General features: G+C 42.0%; 1 protein-coding gene across 1 annotated transcript in view; it reads right to left on the reverse strand.

The window, feature by feature from the left end:
* The window catches only part of DYTN (dystrotelin), a 52,437-nt gene that overhangs the window by 3,308 nt on the left and 32,646 nt on the right, over window positions 1–16,483 (reverse strand). The window contains exons 10-11 of the mRNA XM_045475135.1: window positions 4,775–4,934; window positions 1,887–2,391 (exon numbers count right to left, since the gene is read on the reverse strand). Coding sequence (XP_045331091.1) covers window positions 1,887–2,391; window positions 4,775–4,934 — 665 coding nt within the window. The remainder of the gene's footprint in view (window positions 1–1,886; window positions 2,392–4,774; window positions 4,935–16,483) is intronic.

Below are 16,483 nucleotides of genomic sequence, written 5' to 3' on the forward strand. Positions count from 1 at the left end.
AAGCACAAGGAGTTCTCATCCTGTCTTTATCTCAGGCAGTCTGAGCATGCTTTGGGCATCTTGGTAATCGTGTGTTCTCTAATGCAAGGATTATAACTCCAACTCTTCTCACAGTGGAGATTTTCAGAATCACCAATTACTTTATTGACTTGTTTCTACCAACTTCAGTATACGACCGACATTATGATGTACTGATTTTCTAGCTCACCGACTGTTACGGGTTGGATTGTGTCTCTTCCCAAATTCATATGTGGATGTCCTAACCCCAGGACCTCAGAGTGTGAATATATTGGGAAACAGCTTCTTTAAAGAGTTAATTAAATTAAAATGAAGTTATATGGGCAGATCCTAATCCAATAGGAGTAGTGTCTTTATAAAAAGAGCAGATTTGGATAGGGATGCCCGCAGAGGGATACCTTGATCTCAGACTTCAGCCTTCAGGCCTGTGAGAAAATTAATTTGTGATGTTTGAGCTACCCACTCTGTGGTAGGTGCTTTGTTATGGCAGCTCTAAAAAACTCACACGCCGATTCGGAAATATTTTGAGAAGCCCTCCTCACACATCTCTAGATGGTCACTCAAACACAAAAGATTTTAGGCTTTCAAAAAGGACATGGATATAGATATAAGGATAATATTAAGGCAACAAAACACTATAAATAAGATGGTACCAGGCCAAAACAGAAGAAATAACTATAGTAAAGAGCCTTTTAAATTTTAAAATTAAAATTTTAAGCTAAATTTTAACTTCATTTTCAAAAAGATTTTTATTTTTTATTATTTTCTTTCAAGATTTTTAAAAAGAGCCTTCAGAATTTAGCAAGGAGTCATAGCTTATGAAGAAGATGATGATCATAATGATCGTCCTACTTACGTTGTAGAAACTTAATCAATTGTCTTCTGGAAGAACATCATTATTACCCCCATTTATTTATTTAATTTTTTTCCAATATATGTAGTTTATTGTCAAATTGGTTTCCATACAACACCCAGTGCTCATCCCAAAAGGTGCCCTCCTCAATACCCATCACCCACCCTCTCCTCCCCTCCACCCCCCATCAACCCTCAGTTTGTTCTCAGTTTTTAAGAGTCTCTTATGCTTTATTATTACCCCCATTTTTAAATGGTAACGTCAGGCTGCCCAATTATATTTGTGGCAGTACTATTGATAATAATAAGAGCAATAACAAAATTCTCTATTTTTTTTGTTATTTACTTCTCTTCTATAATTTAATACTTTATAATGGAAATGCTTTCTAATTTAAATTTCACATAAAAACTTGGCTTCTCTTCTAGGAGAGTCTTTTGGTCTTTGACATCTTCATATCGTTTTTATTTTTTGCTTTTGTTTCTCCAGTTTAGCTATGAAAGCTGCTTATTTCTAAAGTGTTTGTAGCTATTTACTATTACGGAATGCTAGGATTGTGCCAGACGCTATAGTAAAATCTCTTACGGTCTATCACCTTTAGTGCTCACAAAAACCTTGTAAATTGGGCAACTCTAGACCTCAAGTTCAGAGATGCTACTGATGTCCAAACGATTCACAACTCTCTTACTCACTAGATGAATTGTAGCTGTTGGGATAATGTTATAAAAGAAAAGGCAGCCTGAGGGTGCCTGGGTGGCTCAGTCGGTTAAGTGTCCTACTTCGGCTCAGGTCATGATCTCACGGTTCGTGGGCTCAAGCCCCACGTCGGGTTCTGTGCTGACAGCTCAGAGCCTGGAGCCTGCTTTCGGATTCTGGGTCTCCCTCTCTCTCTGCCCCTCCCCCACTCGCGCTCTGTCTCCCTCTGTCTCAAAAATAAACATTACAATTTTTTTTTTTTTTTTAAAGGCAGCCTGAATCCTTGGCCGTTAACTGTCTCCAACGATTGTGAAAATCTTACCTGGTGGCACTTCTAGAGTGAAGGCATCTGTAAGTTTTGACAACAGTTCTTGCAGTTCCTTTTCCTCTAGCTCATCCTTTCCCTCCTGGATGTCAGGCATCTCTTTTCTGTCTGCAGTTGCCAGAGCATGACTGCTCATTTCAGGAGCCATATGGGGGGTGTCCTGCAGCGATCCTTCCTGAGAACCGGGTAAGGAGCTAAAGATCTCCTTTGAGGTCTTTGGTGCTTGGCTTTGTGCCTTGCTGTTTTGTGTTGACTTCAGTGGCAAAAGGGCCTCTGGGGATTCTGAATTTGGTACAGCACGCTCTGCCTTTGCTTGACTTTGGTGACTTTTGTCAATCATGGTTGGGTAAGCGAGGGGTTCCCATTCTGAACAGGCTTCAGTGGCATTTGTGGCCTGGGAAGAATCTCCTCCCCTCCAAAACCTTCCATCCTTTCCGTGGTCACCCTTGGAAATCGTATTTTGACAGGAAGAAGACGAAGGGTGGAGTGGCTGCAACATTGCCTGGGTAAAGAAAACTTCATGAAGAAATCAACCTTTATCGTACCTTTTCATAAATACATTACGTTTTAATCTCCTAATTGGAAATTTTAATGCAAGATTTTTTTTTCTCCTTTGTAAATCATTTATTATTGATTTTATTTTATGCTGTTAATTCAATGTCCCTCTAAAACCGGCTACAAAAAGGACAGCAGTTCAGATTCTAAAATATCACAAGAACTTAGGAAAATTCTAGGTCCTAAACGTTCAGGTTCTAAAACTATCATAAGCAATTTCTGAGAACATCAGGATACCTTGAATTGTAGCTAAAATGTATTACAATAAAACACGTTCATAATGATCCATCTAGCTAGGTATGTTGGGGGGCTTATAATAAGCCATGGGTATAGAATCTAGGGGGTGTGCACCCTATAAAGCACAATTCCCAAAGTGTGGTCCACAGATTCTCGGAAATCCCTAAGACCTTCTTAGAGGTCTATGAGGTCAAAATTATTTGCCCGATGATACTTAGATATTATTTGCCTGTTCACTGTGTTGACATTTGCCCCGAGGGTACAGAGTCAAAAGTAAGGGTAAAGTAAGTAAGGCTAACACCGTTGGTGCCTTGGTACAAATCAAGGCAGCATCAAAGAGTGCTACTAGTCAGTAGTGTTCTTCACAATTATGCTCTCGCAGCTAAAGTAAATAAATAAATAAATAAAAATAAAATAAAAATATCCTTGGTGGTATAACAAACATTTTCAGTTTTCTTAGTTATGACATGTATTTTGTAGGATGAAAAATGTACATGATGGCATGTATTTTCTAGAATACATGTATGACATGTATTGTGTAGGATGAAATGGGAAGTGTGCAAAATACTTCTAATGTTACTGAAACACAAAAGTTGCCTTTTGGGTGAAAGGATGGACTTGCAGACTGTTATGCAGACTTGGAAGTCTGGCAAACGTTTTCCAAAAATAGGTGAAGTGAGATTGTCACAGTAAGGAAGCAATTCACAGTATGTATTGTCAATTTCAACAGGTGAGGCTTGTAGCAGAAACCAGATTTTAGAAAACCACCATGTGCATGATACCTTTCCAACCCGGAAAGACTTTCCTGATGAGCTTAATGGTGGTATTAATGAATGTGATTTGGAGGGGGGAGGGGGGCTGGAGGAGGAAGGGTGGGTATTGTATAATGGGAGGTAAGAAATGTGGCTTAGCTCAGCGAACTTCCAAATTACCAGTGTATCGTGCTCCAATATCATGTATGGGTAGAAGCTTCATTCGAAGAGCACAACACAACATTGTATTTTAATGAAACAAGAGTGTGAGAGAGCGATGGCTTCAGATTCAAGGTTGCAACTCCCCTTTAAGAAACAACCACTTGTGTTTCGGTGCACTTCCAACGAAAAAGATCTCTAGTGATTTGAAAAGGCTTTATTCAAACATTTTTCTCTTTTTCAACTGCAAATCTCTATAAGACAGATTTCTTCATATACTTCAATAAAACATCTTGAATGAAGCAGTGAAGTCATGTCTTTTATTTATTTATTTATTTACTTACTTATTTATTTAATTAAAAAAATTTAATGTTTATTTACATTTTTTAATGTTCACTTTTGACAGAGAGAGAGAGGGAGAACGAGAGAAACAGTGTGAGATGGTGAGGGGCAGAGAGAGAGACAGAGGGAGACACAGAATAGAATCTGAAGCAGGCTCCTGGCTCTGCACTATCAGCACAGAGCCCGACACAGGGCTCGAACCCGTGAACCATGAGATCATGCCCTGAGCTGATGTCAGACGCTTAACGAACTGACCCACCCAGGCGCCCCATGGCATGTCTTTTATTAAGCCAGATATTAAAGAAATTTGTTTAAAAATGTGAAACAATGCCACTATTCTAAGGTTTTTTTTTTTTTTAAATATATAGTTACTATTTAAAATTGTTCCCTATGTAATGGGTTTACTACATTTTTAAATTCAGTAATAATCTTTTAAGCCACCTCTCGCTTTTATTTTTGATCATGGTAAAGAACAATAGATATAACCCACAAAAGCTCCTTGGGATCCTCAAATTTTTTTTTAAGAATGTAAAAAGGATGCAGAGACCAAAAGGCTAATCAGTGCTGTAAAGGACCACTTTGCTCTAGATCTATAGTTTCTAAATGGCACTGATAACCACACCAGCCACCAATTCTCCCAATGGCATTGCCTTCAGGAAGGGGAAGGACACAGTCTGGAGGATAAGAGTGGGAGGAGTGAGGGAATGGAGAGAGGAGGCAGGAAAGAGAAGAGGTCGATCAGAGTGAGGTGAGAAGCTTCAGGCAGAAGTCCCTCCACTGGCCAGAGGATTTGAGGTCAGATTTCTGGACGGTCCAGATGGCATCTCCCACACTGCCTACCTGTAGATGCTGCCCCATCTGCTGTAGCTGGGTCCACAGACTATCCTGGTTGGCCGTGAGTTGGTGAATCTTTGTTTCAAATCGGCAACTTTTTTCTTTCTGGGCGGCATATATGGCTTGCAACTTGTCTTTGTATCGGTTTAACTGTTTTTTAAGGACTCTGCAAAGAGGACAGGTTTGCGTGAGTAGGAAGGGCAAGAGGCCAGCACACTCACCAGAGCCCTAGCAAGATGTACTGTGAGTCCTCTCTGTGGGAAAAGATACTGGAGGAGCCTGTGCCTTGACTATTAACCTTGATCAATGCTGTTTTATACTGTTTGACTATATGGTCACCATATACCACTGCCTTTTACGTCTCTTATATATACACACAATTCCATTAAGAATTTCATTGGCATTAGAGGTGTTTTAGAAAACTCATCATGCGTGTTATGGATTGCTTTTGACAGCATACCTTCACTAGCTAGTTGCATTTGAAATTTGACCTTATTCATTATCCTTTTGTCTGGAATCACTCCATTTAGAAGGACAGCATATATGTCATGGCTAAACACCTAGCAGGGCAGGGAGGGACCAGGACAGGGAGGGGACAAGGAGGCAGGCAATTCATGAATTGTGGGTCTGTTTTGGTTCCTCTTCCTAAATGCAGTTGTTCATGGGTTTAAGAAAGAACCAGGCAGTCAGGGCAATTCTTTTAAAACACAAACCAGATCATGTCACTCCTCTGCTCAAAATCCTCCAAGGGTCTCCTTCCTTGTTTAGAATAAGCCAAAGTCCTTCAGAGGCAGACAAGGCCCAGCTGTTGGCCAAGAGCCCCCTTTCCTCTTTGGCCTCCCTCTGCTTCCCCTCTGGCTCACTCACTGCCAGCCACACAGAGCTCTTGGCTACTCTCAACACACCAGTCTGCCCTTTTGGTCCTTCTGCCTGGAACCCTCCTTCCTCTCCTCACCCTCTCACAGTCATTGCTCAACATTGCATTTTCAGTGAGGCCATCCCTGACTGCCTTACTTGATGAAATGTTCTGAATCTCTTTGTTAAGTCCATCCGGTCCAGTGTGTCATTCAAAGCTATTGTTTCCTTGTTGATTTTCTGCTTAGATGATGTATCCATTAGTGTAAGAGGAGCGTTAAAGTCCCCTATCAATGAGTTTCTTTATGTTTGTGATTAATTGATTTAGATATTTGGGTTCATTAAGTTAGGGGCATAAATATTTACAATTGTTATATCTTCTTGGTGGACCTCTAAATTATGATATAATGCCCTTCTTCATCTCTTGTTACAGGGTTTGTTTTAAAATCTAGTTTGTCTGATATAAGCATTGCTACTTTGGCTTTCTTTTGATGTCCATTAGTGTGATAGATGCTTCTCCATCCCCTTACTTTCAGTCTGCAGGTGTCTTTACTGAAATGAGTCTCTCGTAGGCAGCATATAGATGAATCTTATTTTTTAATCCATTCTGATATCTTATGTCTTTTGACTGGAGCCTTTAGTCCATTTACATTCACGGTGATTATTGAAACATGAATTTAGTGTCTTTGTGTTATCTGTAGTGTTGGTGTTTCTGGTGATGATCTCTGGTCCTTTCTAGTCTTTGTTGCTTTTGGTCTTTTTTTTTTCTCCACTCAAAGAGTGCCCCTTAAAATTTCTTGTAAGACTGGTTTAGTGGTCACAAATGCCTTTCATTTTTATTTGCCTGGGGAACTCTCTATTTCTCTTTCTATTTTGAATGACAGCCTTGCTGGATAAAGAATTCTTGGCTGCACATTTTTTCTGATTCAGCATGTTTGATATATCTTGCCACTCTTTTCTGGTCTGCCGAGTTTCTATGGACAGATCTGCTGTGAACTGACCTGATCTGTCTTCCCTTGTAGGTTAGGGACTCCCCCCCCCCCGCCCCCCCGCGCTGCTTTCTTTCCTTGTCTGTGTATTTTGTGAATTTGACTATGATATATCTTGGTGATGGCTGGCTTTTTTTGAGTTTAATGGGAGTTCTCTGTGCTTCTTGGATTTTGATGTCTGTGGCTTTCCCCAGATTAGGGAAGTTTTCAGTTATAACTTGCTCACATAAATCTTCTGCCCCTTTTTTCTCGCTTCATCTTCTGGGACACCTGTGATTTGAATGTTAGTACATTTTAATAAATTGCTGAGTTCCTTAAGGCTACCTTCATGACCACTGACCTGTGTTTTCCCCTTCTTTTCAGCTTCATTATTTCCATAATTTTACTTCTATACCACAAATTCACTCCTCTGCCTCATCCATCCTCATTTTTATGGCCTCTGTGTGGGTTTGCATCTCAGTTATAGAATTTTTAATTTTGGCCTGATTAGATTTTAGTTCTTTTATCTCTGCAGAAAGGGATTCTCTGGTGATTTCTATGCTTTTTTCAATCACAGGTAGTATCCTTATAACTGTTGTTTTAAACTTTAGTTCAGCATCTTACTTATGTCTGCATTGATTAAATCCTTGGCTGTCATTTCTTCCTTTTCTTTCTTTAGAGGTAAATTCCTCCATATTGTCATTTTGGGGGGGAAACATAATAATAATAATAGAATAAAATAAAAATTGAAAACCTGAAAACATAAAATAAGGGAAGCTAGCTCGTAGGTGTGTTTTGGTCTGCTTGTTAAGAGAAGCTTGATAGAAAAAAGAGAAAAGAAGAGAGAAAAAAAATTAAAAATTAAAAAATAAAAAATAAAACAAGTTTGCTCTTTCTGTATCCAAGAAATAAAAGAAAAGAAAAACAATAGAAAAAAACAAAACAAAATAGAAGCAGCAGCAACAACAAAAAACAAACAAACAAAACACCCAAATGAAGCTAGATCCAGTTTCCCCTAGAGCTGAAACTTTGCAGGAGTCTATGGTCAGTAGACTGAACTCGTGGAAGGGATCTAGGCTGGTCTTCTAAGGGAGGGGCCTGCCTCTACGGTTCTCAGTTCTCAAACCCACTTGCTTAGCCTAGAGGTATCTGGAGGTCACAGCTGGGCAGGGCTTGGTGTAATGGCTCCATTCTCCATTTGGTGGCGCTGTATAGCGCACTGGGGTCAATCACTGTTGGTGGGCTAATAGCGAAAACGCCTTCACCATTCTCTCTAGTCTCCAGAGCAGGAAGTTCACACTCTCACAGGCATGCGATCAGTCACCCCTCCTGTGTCCCCACTTCCGCCAGCTCCCCATCTGCCCCCTGTCTATGTCCAAGCTGTTTGCCTACCAGGTGGTGCCTCTCTCCAAAATTTTTATCTCAGGCCTGGCTGTGTTTCAAAATCCCACCATTTAGAGACTCCAGCTGGTCAGACCTGCAGTGATCTTCTTGGGGGAAGGTCTTCTCGCATTGTGGCTGGTGTCGCTTGTCCCAAGAAATAGTCATGTTACTGCGCGGTGGCAACAGATCAGAATTTATGGTAAATCACAACACCTGGCCGGGGCTAGGGTTTGCTGCCCACAGCTGGCATCTTTGTTCCTATACTGGTGACCTTGGCTAGATCGGAGGGAAGATGGCGGTGTAGGAGGACGCTGGGGTCACCACGTCCTGCTGATTACTTAGATTCCACCTAGACCTGCCTAAATAACCCAGAAAACCACCAGAAGTCTAGCAGAACAGAGTCTCCTGAGCCAAGCGCAGAAGAGAGGCCCACAGAAGAGGGTAAGAAGGGCGGAGAGGCGGTGCGCGCTCCACGGACTGGCAGGAGGGAGCCGGAGTGGAAGGGTGGCCCGCTGGCATAGCAGAGCCCACGAGTCTGGCTTGCAAAAGCAGAGGGGCCAGGCGGAGTGTGTTCTGACAGCAAGCGGGACTTAACATCTGGTAGGTTATAAGTTAACAGCTCTGCTCGGAGAGTGGGAAGGCTGGAGGACAATGGGAGGGAGAGTTGCTGAGCCCCAGATGACAGAGCGCAGCTTGGCAGGGAACAAAGGCGCTCGCCAGTGCCATCTCCCTCACCCATTCCCCAGCCAAAATCCCAAAGGGAACCAGTTCCTGCCAGGGAACTTGCTTGCACCATGCAAACACCCAGTGCTGTGCTTCTGCGGACCCACACCTCCGGCGGCAGGTCTGACTCCCTCCCGGTGCCACAGGGCTCCTCCTGAAGCAGATCTCCGAAGGATAAGCAAGCTGAGCCTGCCCCTCCCCCCCCCCCCCCCCCCCCCGTGCACCTTGCCCATCCACCCCAGCTAATATGCCAGATCCCCAGCACCACAGCCTGGCAGTGTGCAAGTAGCCCAGACGGGCCACACCACCCCACAGTGAATCCTGCCCCTAGGAGAGGGGAAGAGAAGGTACACACCAGTCTGATGGTGCCCCAGCGGTAGGCTGGAGGCAGACATCAGGTCTGACTGTGGCCCCGCCCACCAACGCGAGTTATTCAAGACAGCACGGGGGAAGTGCCCTGCAGTCCTGCACCACTCCAGGGACTATCCAAAATGACGAAACGGAAGAATTCCCCTCAAAAGAATCTCCAGGAAATAACAACAGCTAATGAACTGATCAAAAAGGATTTAGACAATATAACAGAAAGTGAATTTAGAATAATAGTCATAAAATTAATTGCTGGGCTTGAAAACAGTATAGAGGACAGCAGAGAATCTATTGCTACAGAGATCATGGGACTAAGGAACAGTCAGGAGGAGCTAAAAAATGCTATAAACGAACTGCAAAATAAAATGGAAACAACCACAGCTTGGATTGAAGAGGCAGAGGAGAGAACAGGTGAACTAGAAGACAAAGTTATGGAAAAAGAGGAAGCTGAGAAAAAGAGAGATAAAAAAATCCAGGAGTATGAGGGGAAAATTAGAGAACTAAGTGATGCACTAAAGAGTAATAATCTACACATAATTGGTATTCCAGAGGAGGAAGAGAGAGGGAAAGGTGCTGAAGGTGTACTTGAAGAAATAGCTGAGAACTTCCCTGAACTGGGGAAGGAAAAAGGCATTGAAATCCAAGAGGCACAGAGAACTCCCTTCTGATGTAACTTGAATTGATCTTCTGCACAACATATCATAGTGAAATTGGCAAAATACAAGGATAAAGAGAAAATTCTGAAAGCAGCTAGGGATAAAAATGCTCTAACATATAAAGGGAGACCGATAAGACTCATGACTGATCTCTCTACTGAAACTTGGCAGGCCAGAAAGGAATGGCAGGAGATCTTCAATGTGATGAACAGAAAAAATATGCAGCCGAGAATCCTTTATCCAGCAAGTCTGTCATTTAGAATAGAAGGAGAGATAAAGGTCTTCCCAAACAAACAAAAACTGAAGGAATTCGTCACCACTAAGCCAGCCCTACAAGAGATCCTAAGGGGGATCCTGTGAGACAAAGTACCAGAGACATCGCTACAAGCATAAAACATACAGACATCACAATGACTCTAAACCCGTATCTTTCTATAATAACATTGAACGTAAATGGATTAAATGTGCCAACCAAAAGACATAGGGTATCAGAATGGATAAAAAAACAAGACCCATCTATTTGCTGTCCACAAGAGACTCATTTTAGACCTGAGGACACCTTCAGATTGAGAGTGAGGGGATGGAGAACTATTTATCATGCTACTGGACGTCAAAAGAAAGCTGGAGTAGCCATACTTATATCAGACAAACTAGACTTTAAATTAAAGATTGTAACAAGAGATGAAGAAGGGCTTTATATAATAATTACAGGGTCTATCCATCAGGAAGAGCTAACAATTATAAATATCTATGTGCCGAATACAGGAGACCCCAAATATATAAAACAATTACTCACAAACACAAGCAACCTTATTGATAAGAGTGTGGTACTTGCAGGGGACTTTAACACCCCACTTACAGAAATGGAGAGATCATCTAGACACACGGTCAATAAAGAAACAAGGGCCCTGAAAGATACATTGGATCAGATGGACTTGACAGATATATTTAGAACTCTGCATCCCAAAGCAACAGAATATACTTTCTTCTCGAGTGCACATGGAACATTCTCCAAGATAGATCACATACTGGGTCACAAAACAGCCCTTCATAAGTATACAAGAATTGAGATCATACCATGCATACTTTCAGACCACAATGCTATGAAGCTTGAAATCCACCACAGAAAAAAGTCTGGAAAACCTCCAAAAGCATGGAGGTTAAAGAACACCCTACTAACGAATGAGTGGGTCAACCAGGCAATTAGAGAAGAAATTAAAAAATATATGGAAACAAACGAAAATGAAAATACAACAATCCAAACGCTTTGGGATGCAGAGAAGGCAGTCCTGAGAGGAAAATACATTGCAATCCAGGCCTATCTCAAGAAACAAGAAAAATCCCAAATACAAATCTAACAGAACACCTAAAGGAAATAGAAGCAGAACAGCAAAGACACCCCAAACTCAGCAGAAGAGGAGAAATAATAAAGATCAGAGCAGAAATAAACAATATAGAGTCTAAAAAAACTGTAGAGCAGATCGACGAAACCAAGAGTTGGTTTTTTGGAAAAAAAAAAAAAATTGATAAACCACTAGCCAGGCTTCTCAAAAAGAAAAGGGAGATGACCCAAATAGATAAAATCATGAATGAAAATGGAATTATCACAACCTATACTGGTGACCTTGGTGGCTCGATGGCACCCGCGGGATCTTTTGCCCACGGAGAGGCTGTAGCACCTCTACCAAATGCACGGGGAACCACTGCTACCTGTGCGACCCAGGGGATCCTCAGACCACACTACAGCTGACCTCTGAAGTTTCAAACTCTGTACTCTGCCGTTTATAAAAAACTGGCGGTACTGAATCCGTCTCCTTCCTCCCCACTCCCGTCAGTGGTTTGGGCGAACAGGTTTCTTGCACAGTCCTCTGTGCCTGTTTTCACTTTCTCTCTAGCCGCTTTCCGGGGCTTGGGGGTGGAGTGCTTTCCTGTGCAAACCCGACGCACTGCTCTCTTTCCCTCTTTCTCCCCTAGGTCGCCTCTCTGCACCACTACCTGCCCGTGTTCTCTCCCTCCAATTATGCGGATTGTTCTGTTTATCATCCGATCTCTTTCCTATGTGTTCAAAATGGTTTGATGTTGATCTAGCTGTGATTGAGGGATGAGACAAACCCAGGGTCCCTTTACTACTCTGCCACCTTAACTTCTCCTAGTGGCTCCTGGACTGCCCTACTTGAAATCGCAAAAACCCGACCTCCAGCACCTCACATCCCCTTCCCTACTTATTTGTCTTCTTAGCTTTCTGCATGTCTCATTGCTACGGAGCTTGATAAAGCCTTAGATTTTGGACTTAGTCTCCAGCCTTCAAACCTCCAGACACTCACGTTATATGACATACGATATATTTTACTTGTTATTTTACGTATACCTTACTTATTCTATTACTTAATAATGTCTTACTGTCTCTTTATTCTGGAAAATTTTTTTCTTCTGGTTTGCTTGTTGCCATATTCCCAGGCCCCGGGCCTAAAATAGTCCCGGTTACGGAGTATGTGTACAATTAAAACTGGCAGAATGAAGTACAATCTTCTTTAATCAGCACGGTTGGCATATGGGTGGAATTTGTAGGAATCAAATTGTCGGTGGCAAACGCAACAAGATTTCTCAGTGTTAGAACCTCTGAAATTCCTAATTACCATAGGTCTTGGAGAGGTCTTGGGGTCTGGTTTGGGCTCCCGCCTAAAGCGGGCATCTCTGAAGGAGAGCCCTCACACTTATCGGCAATCACACTCAGATGAAAAGGGAGTCTGACTCTAATATCCTTGATTATAATTGGAGTTTCAAATGTATCTTTATGATGGGTTTTTCAGAAAGGAGTCAGTCCAGGGACTTGAAGCACACAACAAAGATGCATCCTCAGAAGTCACTCTGGACAGTTTTCTAGACACTGTTGTGCTTATTATAGCCATTAGTGGTGTCAGTTTCTCTTTTTTTTCCTATGCTGGTCACTGTCCCCATCTCCCAGGCTTAATGGAACCAGCCCGATGATTTCTGTTCTGCTTAACTGAAATAGAACCAAAGTCTCCTTTTACCTTCATATTGGGCTTAGTATTTCTCTGTTTAAGGGATTTCTTCTTAATAATAATAAAAAAATGGTGATATCTTTGTAGAAATTTTTCCACTCCCTGTGGAGTGCATTAACGGATTCGTGAGTTCTCCACAGTTCATTCCTGATGCTGACCACAGTCTAGAGGAGCAAGAAATACAGAATGTGAGTGTTTGTCTTTTGGTTTGAATTTAACCCACATTCCCTACAATTCATCATAGGAACATGATAATGAGATATGTACGTGTTCTAATATATATAATGTATATCATACATGTATGAAACACAGTCTATTTCAAGAAGTGAGTGGTGTTTGGGTTTAGGTTCATATACAAGGATGCAGATGTTCATATGCTCACAGGGCAACTTCACCATCTCATTTTTACATGATGCTTTTCTTTAAAAGGATTTCACCATGAACAAGATTTTTAGGTTTTAAAAATAAGTTACAACAGTCCTTTGCCTGAGCTAGGCTGCTGCCCAGAAAACCTCCTTCCCCAAAGGCATCTATGAAAAGCAGTTGGGCCACTGACCTCCCCTTGGGAAGGAATCTTGGCTCAAGGAATCTTTCCCCTTGGTCTGTCACTTTCTACTTAAACTTTCCTATCTTTCCACCCCTTTCCACATGGATGTGTACTGAGAGTCGTCGCTTCTCTTTGGATTCACCGAGGCTCTTTGAATTAATAGTGATCAGCTCAGCTCTCATTTAGGATGTTCCCACCAAAGTTTGCCTCACATATCACATTCTGCTCCCTGAACGGCACCCAGGTAGAAGTCCTGACTTGACCCAGACTGGCCCAGCCTCCTGGGGCACCGTGTACCAGGCCTTGGCTCCTGCCGTCTGGATGGGAGATTGGATTTTATTACTCTACACTTATAAGCAGCTGTGGCAATACTCTGTGGCCTTATCTCCTTCCTGCAAACCCGCTGAAGAGGAGCTGGCCACCTTGGGAACATTTGTCTATAGGAACAGCCTGAAAGAGGAAGAGGGAAGGGCAGGAAGAAGGAACCCAACTACAGACTTAGAGTCATGCTCTCTGGTTGGCGTGTACTCTGTGGCCCCTCCGAGTGACCTGGGCCTGTCTGTCTCTTCACTCAAATGTTCAAACAGCTTCTGCATGCCTCGCATAGCCTTTGAGTCCGCGAACGTTATATTATTAACATCAATGTTATCACGTGGTACATGTTGTTCTGCAGTTGAGAAGCGTTTCGGGTTGGCACATATGGGCTTACCACGGTTCAGCCATAGAGAAGGTACTATGGTTCATTTAGTCATTCTCATTTGGAGAACATCAAGCTGTTTCCAGTTTTTCGAAAGTGTAAGCAATGTTGCAGTGCACAAAGCTGTAATGTCTCCTCGAGCATTATATGTGTGCAGGGTTCTCAGGTTTTACGTTTAATAGATAGTAGTCATTTGCCCACTTTGGGCACACACGTGCACACATACGCACACACACGTGAACACGCATGTATGCATATTTGGAAATGCATAGATATACTGCAAATAAATGCGAAGATCTAGCCCAAACAGATTACCTCTGGGGAACTAGAAACCTGACCTGGGATGGGAATTATGGTTGAAAAAGACCTTGCCTTTCTCTGCAATATTTTAACTTTTTCTAAGGCAAACAGATTCATCTTATTTGTATAATTAAAAATGTTTTTTTTTTTAATCTAAGAAAGAAATGTACTACATGAGTAAGATAGGCTGTAGCAACTATAAAAATGAAAAGAGGTGAGGTGGAATAAAAGGAGAGTGAAATAAAGGATAGAAAACCTGAACAGCAAAACCTCTTTGAAATTTCCTCCTTTGGAACAAAGAAATGTCAAAGTGGAAGAAAGGCTCAGTTGTGGAAATGGCTTTTCTTCCTCTTTTATTCGAAGCAGGAGACGGAGAGGCTGCTTAATGTGTCCCCACACGGGTAACTGCAGCCTTCTGCATTGCTACGCCTGCAGGGCGGGGTCTACGGGGGCTGATGGTTACCATGCACACGGGCTGCCTGTCACTGGGCGGTCGCAGGACCCAGCCTCCGCTCACACTTCTCCCCAGCACCGCTGCAGCATGGGAACTTTAATTTTTCCTGGGTGATTGAAAAACATTACAGATAATGTTCTGAAGACCTTCCTTAGGATCAGACTGTACTGATTACACTGATTGAAGGGAACACCTACCAGTGGAGTCACACTTGGGAGAGCAAATAAACAACTGATTGAAAACAGGAGAAAGTATTTGCAGACCGTGCGCGCGCACACACACACACACACACTCACACAACCAATGTGGCATTTCTAATTCCTTTGATGAAAAATTACGTTGGATTTTTTTTTTTACGTTTCTCTTTCATTTTATTTCTTTTACCTCTCTTTGCCTCTCATCTCTTCCCTTCCAAATTTCCTGGCATTTTCCTTATGCCTGGATGTACTGGTTTTCCTTCCCCTCCCCCCTACTTTTGAATAGCATCACATTGTGTGATACTGAGTTGCCATGTTGAGGCCCCTATGGGCAGAATAAATCTTTATCTGTAAGTTATACCAGCAAGTTTGGGGGCAGAAACTTCATATCTGTGGACACTGGACATCAAAATTTAAAGACATCAAAGTCGAATGCAGCTTACTTTTAGGATGTAGACTTAGCAACGGTCCCTTCAAAGCTGAACTTTGTCCACTAAGTGGCCAGTCCAGTTCCCTGGCTGCATATGCTGTTGTGGTGAGCGTTGCCCTCTTTCGGGGGAGCAAAAGGTAAGAGAAAATTCATGTTGCTCAGCTACATGTAAATGAGGGTAGGTTTGTGTCTTCTTAAGGATATTAATACCGAATCTTCTAAAACATGCCACAAAGAACAATGTAGACTATATTATAATTAATTGTGTGTACCACTGTAGCCATTAATTCATAGTTTTTAGCTGGGAAGAATGTTTCAAATAAACAGCACACTTGGAAACATCAGATTAACCTGATACATTTCTACTCTTCGGGAAAGACTATGCAATTGATCATATTAAAGAGGCCAAAGACTGACCAGTAGTTATCTAATTTGAGAATATGTTTAAAATTTTGTTTTAAATGTTTATTTATTTTTGAGAGAGAGAGAGAGAGAGAGAGATAGAGAGAGAAAGAGAGAGAGAGAGCATGAGAGGGGAAGGGACAGAGAGAGAGAGGGAGACACAGAATCAGAAGCAGGCTCCAGGCTCTGAGCCATCAGCACAGAGCCTGACGTGGGGCTCAAACTCATGAAACGCGAGGTCATGACCTGGACTGAAGTCAGATGTTTGACCGACTGAGCCAACCAGCTGCCCCATAAATGTTGCAATTCTAAATAAAAAATAGGCAAATCAAATTTAAGTTAAATCTAAGAACAATCCACTACAAACAGATATAGCTTTTAGTTTCAGTGATGCCAGGAATGTTTACTCTCAGAGACTATTAATGCAGTTCTCCCAATAAAGGAACACATGAGATAATGTCAAATGAGGCTTAAAAAGAGATTTAAAATAAATAGATTCAAAATCATTTGATTGCATCTCCTCCCCCCCCCCGCCAAAAACGTAAAAGGAATAAGAAAAGAAAATTACTTCCTTCACATTAAAAGGAATTTCAATCCAACAACGAATACCATCAGAGTTAATGGAGAAGCATGAGAGAAATGCCCCCATTAAATCTCATTCCATTTTTAGTGAGATAAGCTGTCCCACCACCTCTTGCATTATTCAGTCCTGTT

The sequence above is a fragment of the Leopardus geoffroyi genome, chromosome C1 (genome assembly GCF_018350155.1).
Source record: "Leopardus geoffroyi isolate Oge1 chromosome C1, O.geoffroyi_Oge1_pat1.0, whole genome shotgun sequence".
Classification (NCBI taxonomy): Eukaryota; Metazoa; Chordata; class Mammalia; order Carnivora; family Felidae; genus Leopardus; species Leopardus geoffroyi.